The 21,138-nt window shown below is 44.8% G+C and overlaps 1 protein-coding gene across 1 annotated transcript in view; it reads right to left on the reverse strand.

Moving 5' to 3' along the window:
- Ak9 (adenylate kinase 9) overlaps positions 1-21,138 on the reverse strand; it is a 138,308-nt gene that overhangs the window by 99,650 nt on the left and 17,520 nt on the right. Inside the window, 1 exon segment of the mRNA XM_037200453.1 lies at positions 19,751-19,936. Within this exon segment, the coding sequence (XP_037056348.1) occupies positions 19,751-19,936 (186 nt within the window).

Genomic DNA, 21,138 nt, shown 5'->3' on the forward strand with positions numbered 1-21,138 from the left:
TTATCTTGGCCCCCATTTCATCATTGAGACTGAGTCTAGCCATGGAGCCCAGGCTGGCCGTGGTTCACTATGTCCCAGGCTGGCCTTGGTTCACTATGTCCCAGACTGCCTGCATCTTAGTCTCCTGAGTGCTGGGATGAAAGGCATATACCATCACCTATACCATATTTAGATCATAATTATTCTTCATAGTTTTTTTTTTATCAATGCATGCTTATAAATCACACACTTTGACTCTTCTCATCTAAATAAACCATTTATAGGCTTTCTTAAATATTTATTGATCCAGTAATATATTTATTTCCATGTATATATGATGACTTAATTATTACTCTATAGCTGGATAAATAAGAATACTTCTGATTTTTATAATTATAAAAATATTGTAGCGAGCAATTTTGTATTATACTGGGCAATATATACTTATACTGCTAAAATCCCCATGGAATAGTTTCTAAAATTGGAACAACTGGGCCAAAGGTTGTGCATTTTGAAGTGTCCAGTACACATTGTCTTCTCTGAAGATGCTGCCATCTCTGGAGCGGAGAGTGCTGCTGGCGTGCTTGCTGAGTCAGACCATGCGCTCACTCCCCAGCTCTGTGCTACTCACTCTCCGTCAGGCACGGGTCCAGGCGTACTTCGTAGGAACACCCCATTCCGCAGGGTACACACATTGCAGGCAAGCGAAAAGTTAATACGGTTTCAGAACATGACAAGTGTTGTGAGTAAAATAAGGGTCAGAGCCAAGACTTGTGCCTGTCGTGGCAGCCGCTGTGACCTCTGAGCCCCTGAAACTTGGCGTGTGACGCAAGTGTGAAATGCGCACTCGGGTTCGACTTAGTACAAAACCCACAGCTGCTATACTGAGGATCTTCATCTTTTTCACATGTTCAAGGGAACACAGACAGGGAAGCGCTCCAGGCTTCAACCCTATGGGCAGCTCAGGAATGCTGAGGGCGGGAGAAACAGCCTCCTGGGGAGGAGCACACCAGTTGGTCAGCCCTGGAAACATATACACACAACTAACATTATGTGGGCTGAGTAGGTTTATGTGATTGGGAACACACACACACACACACACACACACACACACACACACACACAAACAATAATCAGTGAAGACGAAATCATGAATTTGGAAGAGAGGAAGAATGTGGTGGTCTGGAGGAAGGAAAGGTGTAGTGGGTAGCCATTCCAGCTTTGACCTGGAAGTTCCAACCCCCTTCAGTAACTGTCACACCTACAAGGCGGGGCTGAGAGAGGATGCTGAAGACCTGAGATCTAGATGCGCTGGCTCTCTTGGTTCCTGGACCTGGACACTGGAGGTAGACCGAGCAGAGTTCTATAGAAAACACCACTGGACTGTGCTACACCTTTCCCAGACCCTGTTACCTCTCCCTTCACTTGTATGTTACCCCACAAAATAAACCTCCCTTTTAACTACGTGGAGTGGCCTTAATAGTGCAACCAATAGAAAATGAAAGGGTAAGTATGGAACTATATTATAATCTCAAGAACAAAACAAAAATAATACAAACAAAAATTCCTCAACCTCAGAAGTGTCATTCTTAGAATTTCCTTCTTTAATACAGGTTCAAGTAAAAATCTGACTATATTGGCTTAAATATAGTCTCTTAGGACATAAGAACCACAGGTCCACTCAATGAGAGGACTATCATGCCTGGTGCTGGAAACCTAGCCACCTACCTGGGGCTGGTGAGGCCATGGGTCTTGGAGGAGAACCCACCACCTCAGTCTGCCAGTATGATCCCTAACTACCTTCTAAGTACTTGTCCTTGTATCCTCAGCCAGGTGTTGCTCTCACCCTCATCCAGGAAACTTCTCTTGCAACAGTCAGAGGCTATCACAGAAGAATATGACTGGTAAAAATGCAGAGAACCACCGATCATGTGTGCCCAGCCCCAGGGACACATCTATAATACAGCGGCTGCACCTAGGGCTCAGGAGACATCACAGAAGAGGAGGAGGGAAGATTTCAGATCCAGGGGACCAGGAGATCTGCTGCGTCTCCTAGAAATGAAAGGGAAGCTTCACCGTGACACCTCAACAATGTGGCTGCCTAAACAAGACCCGAACAAGAACACCACCAACAGGCGTGCTAGCACGGACCGGAAGAATCTCATGGGCCCTACCCCTGGACAAGGACCTGCAGGCAACTGAGGGATGCTAAGAGAGGGGGAAGTCGTCTTCCCCCAGGGATGAACTATCCAATTCCAATACTGGTCAGCCTTGAAATTATGTGCATAGAAGCGATACTAAATGGACTCAGCAATTTGTATTTACGTATTTACGTAAACCATATCAATTAAAGCAAAGAGGCTTGTATTTGAGAGGAAGTGCGGAGCATGGGAGGAGCTGGGGGTAGGAAATGGAAATGGGGGAGAGATGGTATGATCATATTTTAATTAAAAGAAGAAAGATGGAAGAACCAGTTTGGGAGGGCTGGGGTGAAGGTGCTTTCTGGATGCGACAGGACTGTGGTATCCATGAACTCACAGCGGTTGTGGGTGCCCCTTGCACAAGATCAAGTCATTCAGCATTCCATCACGGAGGGCGGGGGGCTCATGAACTCCCCACCCCAGCCGGAGAGCTACTGACAGTGGATGGCCTCTCAAGGAGGGAGAGTCAATTTTATTTAGGGGTGTGGTCCCCAGGAGGTCGACCTTGTGGTGGCCTCACACCCATGAGTAGAGGAGCAGCCCTAACGGGACTCGGTAAGTTGGGGGAGGGGAGATATGAAATTGGGAGGAAGGAAGGCTGACTGGAAGGGCAGAGCACAGATCCTGGAGGAGTGAAAAAGAGGACTAGGGGAACAGGATCAAAATGAATGTATTAAATTCTCAAATACCTGATAAAAATATTCTATCTTAAGAGATTGCCTGATCATTTTTACTTTGTGAAAGCATGGTTCCTAGCAGACTTAAAATGGTGTATGCGTCACATTACACTTCTGTTGTATGGGTCAGGAGTCACTTGTTGGATGGTCTGTGAGGATGCGATATCTAGAGGAAGACTGGGCCTCCTGGAAAGGACGGAACGAGAGAGGGAGGAGCCGGGAAGGCATGAGGACCAGTGAATGTGACTGTAACAGCGCGGAGAGGTTGCTCCGACTCCAGTGTAGCCAGGAAGAACACAACTTCCCTGCAACTGTCCATTCATCAACTTCTAAACACTGCTGTGCCTCTAGGGAAGGACCACAAAGGCCACTGGCCCTGAGTCTAGTCCAAAGACACGGATCCCCTCCCACAGCACTGGCCAGCATTGTACTTTAAGCATTTTGAACTTGTTGCCAATTATTCTTATTTTAGAATCCTGACTTAGACGTCTCCAGCAGAACCGGGACTTTTTGTAAGATTCTCAAGTCTCAACGCCTTTCTGCACCTGCTCCGAGTGGCTGCTGTGCTCTCGAGAGAGGTATAGCTCTCTAGCTGTCTGCTGGAACTTTCTGAGGTGATGGAAATGTTCTAGAACTGTAACGTCCAGGTAGGAAAACACAGTCATATTTGGTCACTGAGCCCTTGAAGTGTAGCTAGTGCTACTGAGGAAGGAATTATAAATTTTGTACAATATTAACTAACTTAAGTCAATGTAGTCATGCGCTAGTAGCCACCATACTGGATGGTGCAGTCGTAGCCTCTCTTAGCTTTCACTCTTCACAATTATATCCCCGGCTGACATCACTAATTAATGTAGCGGTCTGGCCTCTGGAGCTAAGTGAGGCTTGGAGGAAGAAACTCCATTTCTTCTCATCATGTAAGGACTATGCCAGCTTTGATATAAGATGGTGTAATTTATTCATGCCAGAATGAGGCATTTTTAGTCTTATCTGCTGAGGTTTTCCTTTTATAAAAACTATGGAACAGTTGCTGGTTATTAGTTAATGCTTCCTTTACAAGTGAGGCTATTTTATCTGTGGTGTGTGTGTGTGTGTGTGTGTGTGTGTGTGTGTGTTCACGTACAAACAGAAGCCAGAGGTCAACATCCAGTGCCTTCCTCATTAACTCTCCACCTTTCTTGAGACAGCATCCCTCAGTGGACCTGAAGCTCACTGGTTGGCCCACCTCACCTGTGAGCCAGAGCTAGCCCAGCCATGAAGAGCAGATATCTACTATTATCACACTTTTCTCTCGGACAGCCTTTCCTCGTTCATTGCATTCTGGCTACTAGTCTTGCACTCAGATCATCCCAACCACACACGTTAGTGAAATCAAGCTCTAGATTTACCCTTGTGTGTTCTCTCTGTCAGAGGATGGGCTCCAGGTTGCAGTCACCTCACTCACAACGATGGCCAGCTACTCTGCTGTCCATGTTACATTGTTTCTCTTACTGCCCTAACCCCTCATTCTACATCTATGTGCTTGACACTTAATGGGTGACAAATAACTGTTACTATGAAATAAAGCAGTCTGGCTTTCAGAATATGAAGGGGCTTTCCTGACAGGGAGTTTAACCTTCACCTTGACAGTGGCATCTAATAGTTCTGGCACATACTGCAGATGGCCTCTTCACTTTGAGAATTGCCACTTTCATTGGATAGAAAGTCTTAATTAGATGCAGTTCCAATTGTCTATTCTTGCCAGTAGCGCCTGGGTTAGTAGAGTTCTACCCGGAGAGCTGCTTCCTGTGCCCAGATCCTCAAGTGTTTTCCTTACTACAGTAGTTCTCAACCTGTGGGCCATGACCTCTTTGGGGTTTGAATGACCCTTTCACAGAGGTCACATATCAGATACCCTGCATATCAGATATTTACATTATGATCTATAACACAGGCAATTGTAGTTATGAAATAGCAACGACAATAATGTTATGGTTGGGGTCACTACAACATGCGGAATTGTCTTAAAGGGTTGCAGCATTAGGAAGGTTGAGAACCACTGCTCTAGTAGTTTCAAAGTTGAGTCTTACATTAAGGTCTCTGATTCATTTTGAGTTGGTTTTTGTGCAGTGTGAACGATGGGATCTGGTTTTAATCCTGTACCTGTGGACGTCTCACTTCCTCAGCACTGTTCACTGAAGATGAGGTCTTTTCACCATGTTATGTCAGCTTCATAGAGACCAGGCTGGTGTTGCTCTGTGAGCTGATGTCCTGAGCCTCTACTCCATGCATTGGTCTCCGTGTAGGGTTTGTACCATTGCCACTATGATGGCTCTGTCAGATCATTTGAAACCAGGCGCCTGGTCCCTCAGGCTCAGGACTGCACTGTCTTCCACGAGTCTTGGGATTTCTTCCCCCTATTTCTGTAAGAATTCTGGCCATTGGAACTTTGGCGGGGATGGAATGAACTTGTACATTGCTTCTGGTAACAGACATTTCACACACTGACAATGGGAGACTTTGATACCCAACTCTCACCAATAGATAGGTCATCTAGAAAAAACTGAACAGAAATGTTAGCGCTAACAGACATCATCAACCAACAGCCCTAACAGGTATGTACAGAGCATTCCACCCAGACATAAAAGAATACACCTTCTTCTTGCATCTCATGGAACCATCTCCAAGACTGACCATATACTCAGTCACAGAGCGAGTCTCAAGAGATATAAGAAAACTGAAATAACTCCCTGCATCCCATCTGACTATCGTGGATTAAAGCTGGGCATCAATAACAACAGAAAGCTTACACACTCATGGAAACTCAACAACTCTCTGCTGAACGAAAATGGGTCAAGACAGAAATAAAGAAATGAAAGACTTTTTTTAAGAGTTAAATTAAAATGAATATACAGCATCCCCACACTTACGGGGCACAATGAAAGCAGTTCTAAGAGGCAAGTTCAGAGCACTAAGTGCCTCATAAAAAAGCTGGAGAGATCTCATACTAACAACTTTAATGGCACACCTGAACGTTCCAGAACAAAAAGAAGCAATCACACCCAAGAGGAGTGGACAGCAAGAAATAATCAAACTGGGGGCTGAAATCAATAAGCTGGAAACAAAGACAACGTACACAGAACCAGTGAAAGAGAAGTTGGTTTGTGGAGAAAAGCAGTAAGATTGACAAACCCTTATCCAAATTAACTAAAAGGTGGAGAAAGAATATTCAAGTCAACAAAATCGGAAATGAAAGGGGGAACATAACAACAGACACTGAGGGAATCCAGAGAGTCGGAAGGACATACTTTAAAAACCTGTACTCCACCAAACTGGAAAATCTAAAAGAAATGGATAATTTTCTTGATAGATATCACTTACCAAAGTTAGACCAAGATCAGATAAACAATATAAACTATAACCCCTAGTGAAATAGAGGAAGCCATTAAATCTCCCAATCCAAAAATGCCCAGGGCCAGATTGTTTTAGTGCAGAAGTCTACCAGACTTTCAAAGAAGAGTTATTGCTACTCCTCCTCAAAATTATTTCGCAAACTAGAAACAGAAGGAACATTGCTTAATTCATTCTATGAGGCTCCATTTACCCTGATACCCAAACCACACAAAGACCCAACAAAGAAATTTAACAATTTCCTTTATGAATATAGCAATTTCCCTTATGAATATAGATGCAAAAATACTCAATAACGCAATTGCAAACTGAATCCAAGAACATATCCAAAAGATTGTTCATCATGATCAAGTAGGCGTCATCCCGGAGATGCAGGGATTATAAACCTCTTGAGGGATGAGTGGCGGGCCAGGCCCCACCCACAGACTGCTCTAAAGGCCATAATGGCTGTTTTCAGCCTCAAGACACAAGCTCTGTCAGCCAACCTCTACCTGACAGAAAAAAAAAGGGTGGTGGTGGGGGGGTAAAATTAGGCCACAGAATCCCACCAATCCCTGAGCTTGCCCTAAGACCAGGCCACAAAATCCTACCAATCCCAGGCCATCCTGGAAAGCTCTACACCACGCCCCAAGAAACCCTATATAAAGCCCGCCTCCTGCTCAGTTCTTCGATGCTTCTCTCACAAGAGAGGCCGCTGCCCTCTTGTGACTCTCCCAATAAATCTCTTATGTGAGGTTTGTTGTGCAGTGTGACTTTGTGGTACTCCTTGGCTCCTGACTGCCAGGACGCCTCTCCCTTCATAGCTGCACACCTGCACTGGGGAAGCCTTTCCCCTCAGAGCTGTAACACTTACATTAGGTCATGACTCAGATATATACTCTACTGGTGCCTGTGCTCCCCCTTGAGGTCTGGGCCACACTGGGACCCTATCCCTCATCTCCAGTCCGCCTGCAACAACCTTCTGGCTCATCGATGGCCTGGCACCCCATCCACCAGCAGCAATTAGTTAAATTTCCCCTTAGGTTGGTGTAAACAATTCTCTGGGTCTGAGGAAGTGACTGTGGAGCATCCGGCATCCCTCCGGTAACTCTTGGAGGGGTAGACACTCCCAGCCATGGCTGTCAAGGCTATGGCTGGCCCTCTTCACCTGATCCTGTCCCCTCCTCCTCTGGAGCTGCAATCCTGCAGTTTCTTTAGGTCCAACCAGCCGATTGCGCCCTTCTATATCCTGCCGGCTTCTCCTGCCTTCCCTTTGGAGACGCCTGTAATCCCACAGTTCCTCTAGGCCTTCATGGCTTTTTGTTGTCGTTGTTGTTTGGTTTTGTTTTCTGAAACAGGGTTTCTCTGTTTAACAGCTCTGGCTAACTTGGAACTCGCTTTGTAGACCAGGCTGGCCTTGAACTTAGGAACTCACAAAGATCCACCTGCCTCTGCCTCCCAAGTGCTGGCATTAAAGGCATGTACCACCATTGCCTGGCTGGCCCTTCTGGCTTTTGTGACTCTGTTCCCTAACCCTTTCCTGTGGATGAGACTCGCCCCCAGAGCTTGGTTTTCATCCTCACCTTCTGGCCTTCTTGCCTTCTGGCCTCCACAAAAACCCTGGTACCAGGCACCGAGTCTCTCTTTAGGTTGTTACCTCCAACTCTTGCTGAGTGTGGTGATGATCCACTGAACGACTTGGTCTCGGTTGGTCCACCCTGAGTCCTGGGGACGCTCTCAACTACAGATTGCTGAGACCTTCCCCACCCCTTACAAACAATGTTGGGATCTGGGATGCCACTTAGGATGCCTTTTAGATAACTATCTACATGGGCATCACTGAAGGCCAGGCCTCTATCAGAATCATCTTGGCCTAATGCCCAGATGATTACTCTTCTACAAACACTGGGGATCAGGTAACTGGAAGGAGAGTCCCTGTTTCTCTTTTCTCTGCTCCAAGGCCTGTTTGTTTTGTCTGTCTCCTCCCCTGACACTATGTAAATGCCCTCTCTTTTCAGTTGAGGTTGATGGATCTGTAAGTTCATTGCAAAGTGAGAGCCAGGAGCCAGACCTAGTGGGAGAGGGAGAAAGCAAAGGTGTAGGCCAGCTGCAGCCTCCTGCACACAGCAGGCATGCACCCTCGCTGGCTGCTAGGTCCCTGGCCCTCCGCGCACCTTGTCTAGCCAGCTCAGCGGTTTCCTATCGCTCAGCCTTCTTTGTTCTCAGCTTACTGGGTTCGGTTTTACACAGATTCCGGTGTCTTTTTGGTGACTTTTTGGTGTGAATGGCATTATAAGCCACAGTTGTTTTATGCTGTTCCACTTGGATTAAAAGCTGACTCTGGAGTTGGGATATGGCTCCCCCTCCTCTAGACCCAAGCATGCCTGCTTACAGGTGTCCTCCAAAACCTCCATCCCATACCAGGCAAGCCACCTAACTGTGCGACAGAGAAAGGAGAGCAATACAAAATAAAGGGACACACTATTCCCAGTGGGGACTGTTGCTACTCATCTCATACGCTTTTAGTTTTGGTAGAACTCTCTAAAACTTTTGCTAAGGTATAAATCTTATCTCAAGATTGTAAGACTATCGTGTAAACTTTCTATACCTCAAGATTCGTAAGCATATCGGGAATGATTAAAAAACTGTACAATTTGTAAACAAAAGGTTAACTAAAAATCTACACAGAGGTAAGCTTCAAGGAAACACGTGGCTGGCTGCCATCTCAGCTGCTGTCCCCACGCTGGGATGGCGGCGGCCACAGGGCTGACAGTCATCCTTGCCGGAGGTGGATGGATGTTGCTACGTGACCTCACTCCCATCTTGATAAAAGTGTCCACATGACATAAGCCAAGCAAGGAAAAAACAACTCCTAGCTATGAAGCCCAAACCAGATGATTCCTCCAGGGTTTTCGATCACACTAACGAGCCTCGCCCTTGTCGGCTTCAACCCACAGTCCCTTCTCTCCCTCCCCAGCCTCAGTTTCCCCTTCTCCCTCCTCAGTGATAGGCTGCCCACACCAACCCTCCTGGGCACCCATTTTTAGCCCATTGGCAGCCCTGAGTCCTCCTGCTGCTGCTCGTTTGGCCACGGGACCCCCTTCAACCTCTCCCTGCCTGGCCTAAACCCGCCACGGTTCTCCCTTTGCGGGAGGCTGCTGGGCTGGACACTTAGGGTACACACCCCATACCCACTAAGCGAACAGAAAAGGATTGAGGCCCTATACTGCTAATTCTTCCCCCTTTATTAAAGAATTCCAATGTATTACCCAATCTTACCGCCTCACTTTCCACGACATATATATGGTTCTCACCAACCATCTTCTCCCTGAGGGGTGTAGGCTAGAACACGGGCGAAGTCCAGACAACTTGTGTCCCGGCCGGTCTCTGTGAGCCTGCCCTTAAAGTACCACTTCTTCCAGAATTTCGCTGACATGAGGACCAAATTTAAAGGTCTAGAGAGGGAACCCCTAACTTCCCAGGCAGAAGTTTTAGCAGTGGCCTTCAAGGTGTACCATGGGAGAGATTGAAAAGGCCAGAAAACAAAACTACCAGATGCTAGCTAAGGACTTTCAGCTGGCCATAGCAACTCCCTTGCCTTCCCAAACCCAAGGACCTCTAGATCCATGCCTCAAATGCGGTCACGAAGGTCACTGGACCTGGGCCTGCCTGGGCCCCTCCCTATAAACTACCTTGACCACGTCCAAGGTGCCATCAAGGAGGACACTGGGCAGTTGACTGCCCCCTTGGCCTCACAGTATGAGGACATCAATCCCAGATCACCCTCCAACTGACCTCCTAGGCCTGGCCATGGAAGACTGAGGGGGCTCAGGTTCCCTTGGCCCGACCACCGCCATCTTCAACAGGGTCCCTTGGGTAGTCATCGCAGTATCAGGGTGACCCATCTTCTTCCTTTTGGACACTGGGGCCACTTACTTAGTCCTGATGGAGCTCTGGGGATCCACCCGTCCTTCTCATTCCCCTAGTGCTGAGGTAGGGGGACAGCCTTATCAACCTCACCAGACCCACTGGCGAGCTGTGTCTTTAGGGGTGCTGCGCTCACCCACTCCTTCCTCGCAGTGCCAGCCTGTCCCATCGCCTTGTTGGGAAGGGACCGCTTAGCCAAAGTGGGAGCCTCTGCCTCCTTCACTGCCCCAATCCTCGTGATCCCAGGCTCGCCGCTGACTGTTCCTTCTCCAAACCATTCAACCTGACACACCTTTTCCCTCGTCAGCTTCCCGGGCGCACCCCTGAGTATGGGACACCCCAAATCCCTTACAGCCAAACACAGTTCTCCTGTCTTCATCCAACTACAAAACCCTTTCACTCCTACCCAGGGCAAAAGCAAGACACAGCCTGCCCACCTGCTCCTGGCTCTTTAGAAAGTTCTGTCTACCTGCGTTCTGTGCGCAGACGGGTCTGTGTTTTCCGGTGTGTCTGTAAGTCTTGTGGCAGACATGGGAGCTGGTGCAGCCATATCTGCTGGCAACGGCAGAAGCCACAAAGCCAGCACAGCTGCTTGACAGAGATCCAGCGAGCTGGGCCACACGATCGCCGCCACACTACTTTTGGTTTTGATTTCTGTGTGTTGCATACTTGGTGGGCTTTTAATATTTGTACAACTTTGGGATATTGGATTGATGAAAAAATTCTTATGAATCATTTATGCCTTCTCCTAGGAGTACGGCTTCTAAGCTTCCCCCAGGAAAGTCCTGAGCACATTACTATTCCCACTTTTAGGGAGATATCCTTATCTACTTCTGCCTTGGAGGTTGTGACGTATATAAAGAAACCAGAGACCTCTTTGTGACGCTATGAGACACTCTTGAAACATCTGCCCTTGTACTTACTCAGGAACAAGATGATCAGAACAAAGTGCTGTAACAGGATATGCTCAGGCAATTACTTGGCATACACAGCAACAAAGTTAGATTGGCTGGAGTTACCTCTGCCCTACACAGGGCTTATATTGATGGGCAAATAATGGTGTGGAAAAATGATAAAAGAATGAGTGTCAGAACCTCCCTTTCTTAGAAAAGTTCGCTCCTGCAGGGTCACTGTGGTGTCATGTGACCAAGGAGCAAAAGAATGCCAGGATTCGACATACAAATAAATTCTATAAAGATATAAAATATGAACATTGTATTATGTCAGAAATTGAATAATAACTGCAGCAGCTTTGGCCGGAGGATTCTTCTTGAACACTCTGACTATAAAGAGTTAATAATACACTGCTCGGGACATGGCGATCTGCCCAGGCTGGCTTGGAGATTTTCTTTCTAGCAAACTTGAAACCTAGCAAACAAGAGCTGCCTAGAAGTTGGGCTATGGGGTTAGTGAGGAAAAACGACTTTAAAGGTAACTGTTGTGTCATGGTTCATCAATGATGACTAGAAGGTGTACAAGAGGAAGTGAACACATCTGGGAACAGAAATGATAGGATCTATGATCTGGAACAACATGGATCTATCCCTGCTTACTGAATTCTCTATAAATAAAGAAGCACTCTGGCTGCCAGACAAGTCAGGCTGCAAGGTTCTCCCAACCACCAATGGCCTGACTCAATCCTCCCTCGCCTCCTCTCTGGAACCTGTCAGCCTCCAGGGCTGGCCTCTGGCAGGGAGCCGGACAGAAATGGATCAGGCTCAGCTGAGCGTATGAATGATGGTAGACACCGTATGTCTGGTTTTGGCCTGGTCTCCTTTGAGCTTGGGAGCTTTCTGTGTTCCTATGTTTATTGGTTTTGAATTTGCTCTCTCTGCCCTGCCAGCCACCAGCCAGGACTGCTAATGCCACTCACCATGTTGCTTTGATGGCTCTCAGAATTTACCTCTGGGCTTTCTGGTCACTGGGTTCAGTTTAGCAGGGGTTCAAATGTCTTTTGAGTGTAGATAATATTAAAGTTGTTTTATGCTGTCTGCTTTGATGGAAAGCTGGCTCTGGAGTTGGCTTTGGAGTTATGGATTCCCCCTACTCTAGAGCCAAGCATGTTTGTTTAAAGTGTCCTCCAAATCTCTGTCCTGTGTCAGATAGACCATCTGATTATGACAGAAAGGAGAGCAAAACAAAAGGATTTAGAGCAGAGATTCTCAACCTGTGGGCCATGGCCCCTCCAGGGTTGCACATCAGATATTTACATTGTGATTCATAACAGTAGCAAAATTACAGCTATGAAGTAGCAATGAAATAATTTTATGGTCGGGGGTCACCACAGCATGAGGAACTGTATTAAAGGTTCACAGCATTAGGAAGGTTGAGAACCACTGATTTAAAGGCACCGGCTTTGCAGTGACTGCCCCAGTCATAAGTACTCCTGTCTCTGGTAAATGGCTAGATGGAGAATGTAAAAGCTAATGCAAGTTCTGAGAGTGTGAGAAAGTGTTATAAAGGTCTGAGAACGTGAAAGCTAGTGTTTTAAATGCAGGCTGGGAAAGTATGAGAGAGTAACCTAAGGTAATGAAAAAAGTTTCACATTTCTTTCCTCCTCTATGCTAGTGTTATATTAAGATTTCAAAGGTTTAGGAAACCTATACGGTTCGACCAGACCACTCTCGTGGTGGGTGGGGTCTGGAGCCTGCTCACCAGCAGGTTGCCAGAAGGAGATACTCGTCTGTGTAACACCTCAGTCGACTTCTAAAATACCCGTCTCCTATGCTTGCTTTCTCTGTGATCGAGCTAGAGATTACCATGGGTGTTGGCCACGGACTTGTCGAGGCTGTCTTTATTGGTCCTGGAGGAGACATGATGCAAATTCAGGAAGGCGTTCTACCTTGTATGCAGGTTGGGGAATTTTTTATATCCTAATTAAGGATATAAAAGGATCCGTGCCACCCCAGATGGGCGATGGGGGTCATTGGTAAACTATACTGTAGCATTTATCACAGCTGCCCAGCAGGAATGATCAAAATACAGAGGATCTACATCCCACTCTCTCAACCCCTAGGTATAGACATGGTAGAAGAAGTGGTCCAAAGCTCCACAAAGGTCCTTACATCCCTAATATCACCCCTTTTAGATGATATTGACCCCACCTCCCTGTCACACCATCCCCTGTTTGAGACCTTACCCTCTCAGTTCATCCAGGATCTCCAATGGATGGCTCGACCATCCTTACCCTCACTGGCCACCATGTGCTATAAAATCGGTGAGAGTTAGATTGACTAACAGCAGAGAGAGGTGGTCTTTGTCTCTTCCTCAGGGAAGAATGTTGCTTTTATGTCAACTACTCAGGTATAATAAAAGATAAGATCTGACAACTCCAGATGGATCTCCAAAAATGTAAGAAACAGCTGGATGCCTCTGGCCAGTGGACCATTGCAGTCCATACGGAATTGGATATTACCCTTTTAACCCTCTTCTCCTCCTTGTCTTAATCCTACTAATCGTACCCTGCCTCATAAACTTCTTGTCTAGATTTCTTCAACAACAGATCAAAAAGATTTCTAACCAGACTTTTAATCAGTTGTTATTACAAGATTCCTGGCCCCTAGCTACAGAGCCAGAGGCCAGCAAGTCCTGGTTATATCCTAACAGTGAAGATCTAGCTTGCCCCAAGGACTTCAATGCCCCCATTCAGCAGGAAGTAGTCTAATGGTAATGTCATCCCCTTTTTCTACCCCGATTATTTATCAGTAGTGAACAAAAAAGGGGGAATGTAAGCCCCTTACAGTGTGAGTAGCCAGGCCCCATCTAGACTACTCTAAAGGCCATAATGGCTGTTTTCAGCTCCTCAAACACAGGCAGCCTAGCTCTACCTGACAGAAAACAAAACAAAAAAAAAAACAACCCAAATCAGGCCACAGAATTCCACCCGTCCCTGAGCTTCCTCTAAGATCAGGCCATAAAATTACACCAATCCCAGGCCATCCTCGAAAGCTCCGCCCCTAGTAAACCCTATATAAAGCCTGCCTCCTGCTCAGTTCTTCGCTGCTTCTCTCACAAGCAGAGGCCGCCACTCTCCTGTGTCTTTCCCAATAAATCTCTTGTGTGAGGTTTGTTGTCTGGTGTGACTTTGTGGTATTCCTTGGCTCCTGACTGCCAGGATGCCACTCCCTTCAGAGCGGCACACTTGCACTGGGGACACCTTTCCCCTCAGAGCTGTAACACTTATAGAGTGGCTCCATATACAAAAGTCAATATATGTAATTGTGGTAGTTGGAATGTAATTGGCCCCCATAAGCTCATAGGAAGTGGCACTATTAGGAGGTGTAGCCTTTTTGAAGGACGTGTGAGTGATGGGGGTGGGGTGGGGGCAGGCTTTGAGGTCTCTTTGCTTAAGCTTTGCTCAGTGTCATAGACTACTTCCTATTGCCTACAAGATATAGGAGTCTCACTACTTTTCCAGCACCAGAACTGCCTGCATGCTGCCATGTCTCACCATGATGATAATGGACTGAACCTCTGAGTTCAGTCCTAAGAACTGTTGTGGTCTCTTCACAGCAATTGAAACCCTAAGATGGTATTCCACTATATAAACAAACTGAAAGAAAAAATCCTGCATGATCATCTAATTAGATACAGAAAAGGCCTTTGATAAAATCCAGCACCGCTTAATGACAAAAATCCTGGAGAGATTAGGGATACAAGGGGCACATTTCAACATAATAAAGGTAGTTTACAGCAAGTCCATTGCTAACATCAACTTAATGGAGAAAAACCTCAAAGCAATTCCACTAACATTAGAACAAGACAGGGTTGTCCACTCTCTCCACAACCATTCAATATAATACTTGAAGTTTTAACTAGAGCAGTAAGGTAACTTAAGGGGATCAAGGGGATACAAATAGGGAAGGAAGAAGTCAAAGTATCTTTATTTGCAGATGAAATAATATTGTGCATAAGTGATACTAAAAATTTCACTAGGGAACTCCTACAGTTAATATACACTTTCAGCAAAGTAGCTGGATACAAAATTAACTCACAAAAATTAGTAGCCTTCCTAGATACAAATGGCAAAAGCAAAAACAAAAACAAAAAACCAACCTGAGAAAGAAACCAGGAAAACAACACCTTTTACAATAGTCTCAAATAATATAAAATATCTTGCAGTAACTATAACCAAGGAAGTGAGAAACTTGCATGACAAAAACTTCAAGTCTTTGAAGAAAGAAATTGAAGAAGATATCAGAAGATGGAAAGATTTTTCATGCTCATGGATCAGTAGGATTAACATAGTAAAAATTGCCATCCTACCAAAAGCAATCTACAGATTCAATGCAATCCCCTTAAAATTTCAACACAATTCTTACAGATCTTGACACAATAATTCTCAACTACACACACACACACACACACACACACACACACACACACACACACACACACACCAGGATAGCTAAAACCATCCTGAACAATAAAAGAACTGATGGAGGTATCACCATTCCTGATTTCAAGTTATAGTACAAAGCCATAGTAATAAAAACAGCATGGTATCAACATAAAAGCAGACACATTGATCGATGGAATTGAATTGAAGCCCCCAGACATAAACCAACATACCTATGGACATCCACTTTTTGATAAAGAAGCCAGAAATACACACCAGAAAAAAGATAGCATCTTCAACAAATGGTTCTGGTCAAACTGAATGTCTGCATGTAGAATTCAAATAGAGCCACACTTATCACCCTGCCCAGACTCAAGTCCAAGTAGGTCAAAGAACTCAGCCAGAAACACTGAACCTGATGGAATAGAAAGTGGGGAATAGCCTTGAACTCATTGGTACTGGAGAAGACTTTCTGAAAAGAACACCAATAGCACAGGCACTAAGATTGATAATTAAGTGGGACTTCATGAAAATGAAAAGATTCTGTAAGGCAAAGAACACTGTGAATTACATAAAGTGGCAGCCCACAGAATGGGATAAGATTTTTACCAACTACACATCCAAGAGAGGTCTAATACCCAAAATATATAAAGAACTCAAGATGCTTAATATACAAAAACCAAATAACCCAATTTAAAAAGGGGGATACAGATCTAAACAGAGAATTCTCAATAGAGGAAACTCAAATGGCTGAGAAGCACTTAAAGAAGTGTTCAACATCCTTAGCCATCATGGAAATGCAAACCAGAACTACTTTGAGATTCCATCTTACATCTGTCAATGGCTAAGATAAAAAAAAACACAAGTGACAGCTCATGCTGGTGAGGATGTGGAGCAAGGGGAACACTCCTCCATTGCTAGTAGGAGTGTAAACTTGTACAGCCACTTTGGAAGTCAGTGTGGCAGTTCCCCAGGAAGATGTGAACTGCTCTACCTCAATATCCTGTTTTACCACCTCTGGGAATATATGCAAAGGATGCTCCATCCTACCACAAAGACACTTACTCAACCATGTTCATCGTTGTTCTCTTCAAAATAGCCAGAAATTGGAAACAACCTAGATGTCCCCCATCAGAAGAATGGATAATTAAAATGTGGTACATTTGCACAGTAGAGTATTATTCAGTTCTTAAAAAAAATGACATCATGAAACCAAAGCAGGCAAATGGATGGAACTAGAAAAAAGTCATCTGAGTGAGGTAACTCAGACCCAGAAAGACAAACACAGTATATACTTACTTATATCTGAATATTAGCTGTTAACTAAATGTTAACAAAGCTACAGTCCATAGACTCAGAGATTAGGCACAGGGGAAGGGACCAGGAGGGACACATAGATCTCCCTGGAAGGGGAAATAAACAGATGTTATGGGTGGACTGGAGTCCAGGGTGGGAGGTATGAGAACAGGAGGCTCAGGTGGGGTGGGAAGGGGAAGGGGAGATGGGAGTGAGGGAGGAAATGGGGGAGAGACAGATAGAGCAGTGTGGAAACCTAATTATATGAAGGCAGTCCTAATGAATTCTCCAAATAACAAGGGAGGTGGAACCCTGCTGGCAGTCTCTTGTCACCAAATAAAACATCCATTGCCAGAACTGAGCTTCATCCAATTGAGTTGTTGGCCAAAGGGGTCCCTTAGAAATCCTCAAACAACCCAGACTGCTGCCAATACAATAGGTTGCTCCCCACAAACTGACAGTAAGGTCCCATTGCTGAAGACAACACCCACACAACTCATTTACCATGGGAGGTAGAGCTGGTGCCTGCATAGAACCCACACCCCCATGTGCCAGTGTCTACGACATGGAAAGGTACTCCGCAGGCTACCAAAAGAGAAAAGTCAACACCAACCCAACAACAAAACCATTGACCTACAATCTGTCCTGCCTCTAAAATATGCTAGGGCAATGTGGCACAAACCTCATGGGAGTAACCAACCCTTGTCTGATTTGACTTAAGACCCACTCCATGAGATAGAACCCATACCTGACATTGCTTGGGAGACCAAGAACCAGAGTCTAGACAGCCCAGAGAACCTAGTGTAAAACCAAATGCTATTGGTCTGAAAAAAAGAAAAGTAACAATAAAATGACTCCTAACGATATTCTGCTATACTCATAGATCAGTGCCTTATCAGACATCATCAGAGAAGCTTCCTCCTGCTGGAGATGGGAACAAATACAGAGACCCACAGCCAGAGACTATGCAGAGAGAGAGGGTGAGGGGAACACACAGCTCTAAATGAAATATCTCCATCAAATCCTCCCCTCAGAGCTCAGGGAACCAGCGGAAGAGGAGGCGGAAGGAGTTGGGAGACAGAGGAGATGGAGGACCCCAGGATAACAGGACCCTTTAAAACAACTGAGCAAAGCTCATGACCTCAGAGTCAGAAGCAGCAGTCACAGGGCCCGCACGGGTCTGCACCAGGTCCTCGGCATGTACACCACTGCTTTCAGTTTAGTACTTGGATGGAATTCCCAAACGTGTGAACGAGTGGGTCCCTTTTCTTGGGACTCTTATTTTTCTGTTGGCTTGACTTGGCCAACTTGGATATGAGGATTTTCATTTCATCTTATTATATTTTATTTTGTTGATTGTCACCTCTTAGAAGCCTGTTCTTTTCTTTTATTTTAAAGCTTGGTTTTATGGGTTTTGTTTTGTTTTGTTTTTGTTTTTTTGTTCTTTGTTTTTTGTTTTTTTGAGACAGGGTTTCTCTGTGTAGCTTTGCGCCTTTCCTGGAACTCACTTGGTAGCCCAGGCTGGCCTCGAACTCACAGAGATCTGCCTGGCTCTGCCTCCCGAGTGCTGGGATTAAAGGCATGCACCACCACCGCCCGGCCCGTTTTTTTTAAAAAAAGATTTATTTGTTTATTATGTATACAATGTTCTGTCTGCATGTGTGCCTGCACTCCAGAAGAGGGCACCAGATCTCATTATAGATGGTTGTGAGCAACCACATGGTTGCTGGGAATTGAACTCAGAACTTTTGGAAGAGCAGCCAGTGCTCTTAACCCCTGAGCCATCTCTCCAGCCCCCATCTGTTCTTTTCTAATGAGAGACAGAGGGGACAGGATCCAGATGCGGGGAGGAGCTGGGAGGAACAGAGGAAGGTGAAACTGTATTTAGATTATATTGTGTGAGAAAAGAATCTATGTTTAATAAAAGAGGGGAAGATTCATGAAAAATGTGTATCTCTATGGACCATGAGAATCGAAGTTAAAATTACACTGAGATTCCATCTCACCCAACTCGGATGGGCCACCATTGGGACCACAAACAACCACTAAATTGCTGGCAGGGATGCAGAAGAAAAAGAACCTTTATACATTGTTGGTGGAAATGTAAGTTAGTCTAGCTACTATGGAAAACAATGTGGAATTTCCTCAGGAAACTAAAGTTCAAATGACCACATGAACCAGCCATGCCACTTGTGGGTATACACAGCCAAAGGAATCAAAGTCAATATGCAAGAGATCCCTGAGATCTGTGTTTCTTGCAGCACTACTCACAATAGCCAAGTTATGGGGTTAGCCCATCTGGTCATCTGCCATGAACAGAAAGTGTAGGCTGTGTGTGTATGTATATATTATGTTACACACACACACACACACACACACACACACACACACACACACACACACCAGTATTTTCCTGCCATAAAGACTGCAAGTATGCCATCTGGAAGAACAACTGGAGCTTATCATCATGCTAAATGAAATAAGCTACACTCAGGAAGGAAGACATGGCATGTTTTCTCTCATATGTGGAATCTGGATAAAAATAAATAAATCAGACCTGAAATAAAAAGGTGAGTATTTTGAGGGAGAGAGGACCAGTGAGAGGGTGAGGGCATCAGGTAGGAATGATGGGGTGGTAAGTACGGCCAAAGAACATTGCATGTACATGTGAAAACGTCAAAGTGGAACCCACTGCTCTGTGTCATTAATATATACTAATTTTTATGTGGAACACATTTTAAAATTCAAATAGTTCTGGAAACATGAGGTATTTTTAATCTGTCTCCTCCAGATCATAAAAATGTGAAGAAATGTAATTTTCTCTGGCATCTACTTTTCCCCTTGCTATCATTTAATCATAGTAGTTTTTTTTTTTTCAAGACAGAGTTTGTCTGTGTAGCTTTTGGAGCCTGTCCTAGTAGATTTTAAAGGCATCACGTGGCATGGACCACACTGGAACTTACCTCCTCTTCTTCTTGTTCTTCCTCCTCTTCTTCCTCTTCAGATTTTCCATCTTTGGGAGGCTCCTTCTTCCTTCTCCTGCGACTCTCGATGATCTCAGGGTCCCACTGTTCTCTAGAGTATATATACCCTGTAGAACTGTGCTGTCTTTGCCCAGAGATTCTTTGGCACAAATCATAGTCACCACACTATGAAACAACATTATGAGATCATTAAAACATTTGATTTCCTAGGAAGGCAGGCTCACACTAAGCCATGCTCGGGAGATAGGTGGAATAATTATCCCTTTAATGAGATACTGCACTTTCTCTTTTCGGAATTCCCACCCTACGTTGTAGTCTCTTATAGAACCTCAGACATGAAGCTTTGTAAGTCTGCCCATTTTTCTGAATTGCTCAGAAAAGTATAACTTTTATTTTTCTTCTTCCTGTTTCTTTTTTAAAAATGTATTTATCATCATTTTTATGTGTGCAGGTGTTTTATCCTCATGTATGTCCATGTACCATGTATGTGCCTGGTACCCATGAAGGCCAGAAGAGGGCATCAGATCCCCTGTAACTGGGTTTACAGAGGTTGTGAGCCACCATATGGATGCTGGGAATTCACCTGGGTTCTCTGGAAGAGCAGCAGGTGCTCTTAACCACTGAATCATCTCTCTAGTCCCTCTCTTTTCTAGGCCTGATTTCTCTAACACTTTGGGCTTCTCATCCTCTTGGAATAAACTTCAGCTTTGCTTGAATTTAAATTTGGAATAAACTTTATTTCCTGTTTCATATTATCCACTAGATAAATTTAAGTTTTTCCTTAAATTTGAGCAAATGCAATACTGTGATGGTATTTGCATTAAATTCTAGTCTAGGCAAATTTCAGTACATGATCTACATGTCAGGTCAACAGTCTTATTTGTCTGAGATTAATACATATGAGATTATCAGACATTTTAAATAGAAGAGAGAGGGCGAGCAGAATGGTGAAAGGAATAAAAAATAGAACAGAAAATCAGTTTTATCTGCAGAGTTTCACAGGATTTTATAATTTTAGCTTAAAGAGGCTAAGAATGAAGGAAAATGAATCTCCTGCCGAAATATTGATATAAATTTTTTTTATTGTCACTTTATGGAAAAAATATTTCATAAAATTCAGAAATGGGACCTAAAAGATCATGTTATATAGGCTTTAAATTTGCAAACAGAGAAAACGTATCCCACATGGTAACCAAAGCCCAAACCAAAGTGTACAAATAACTTCCATCTTTCAGGATGCTTCCATATGCACGGATTCACTCAGTTCTCAGGCTACTGCAAAGGGAAGTAATCTGATATCTTGTAGACGGTAATGTCACATGGTGGTCTTCCCATCCATCCCTGTGTGCTCTCTGTGTGCTTTATTA

Source organism: Peromyscus leucopus, chromosome 8a (genome assembly GCF_004664715.2).
Source record: "Peromyscus leucopus breed LL Stock chromosome 8a, UCI_PerLeu_2.1, whole genome shotgun sequence".
In the NCBI taxonomy this organism is placed as follows: Eukaryota; Metazoa; Chordata; class Mammalia; order Rodentia; family Cricetidae; genus Peromyscus; species Peromyscus leucopus.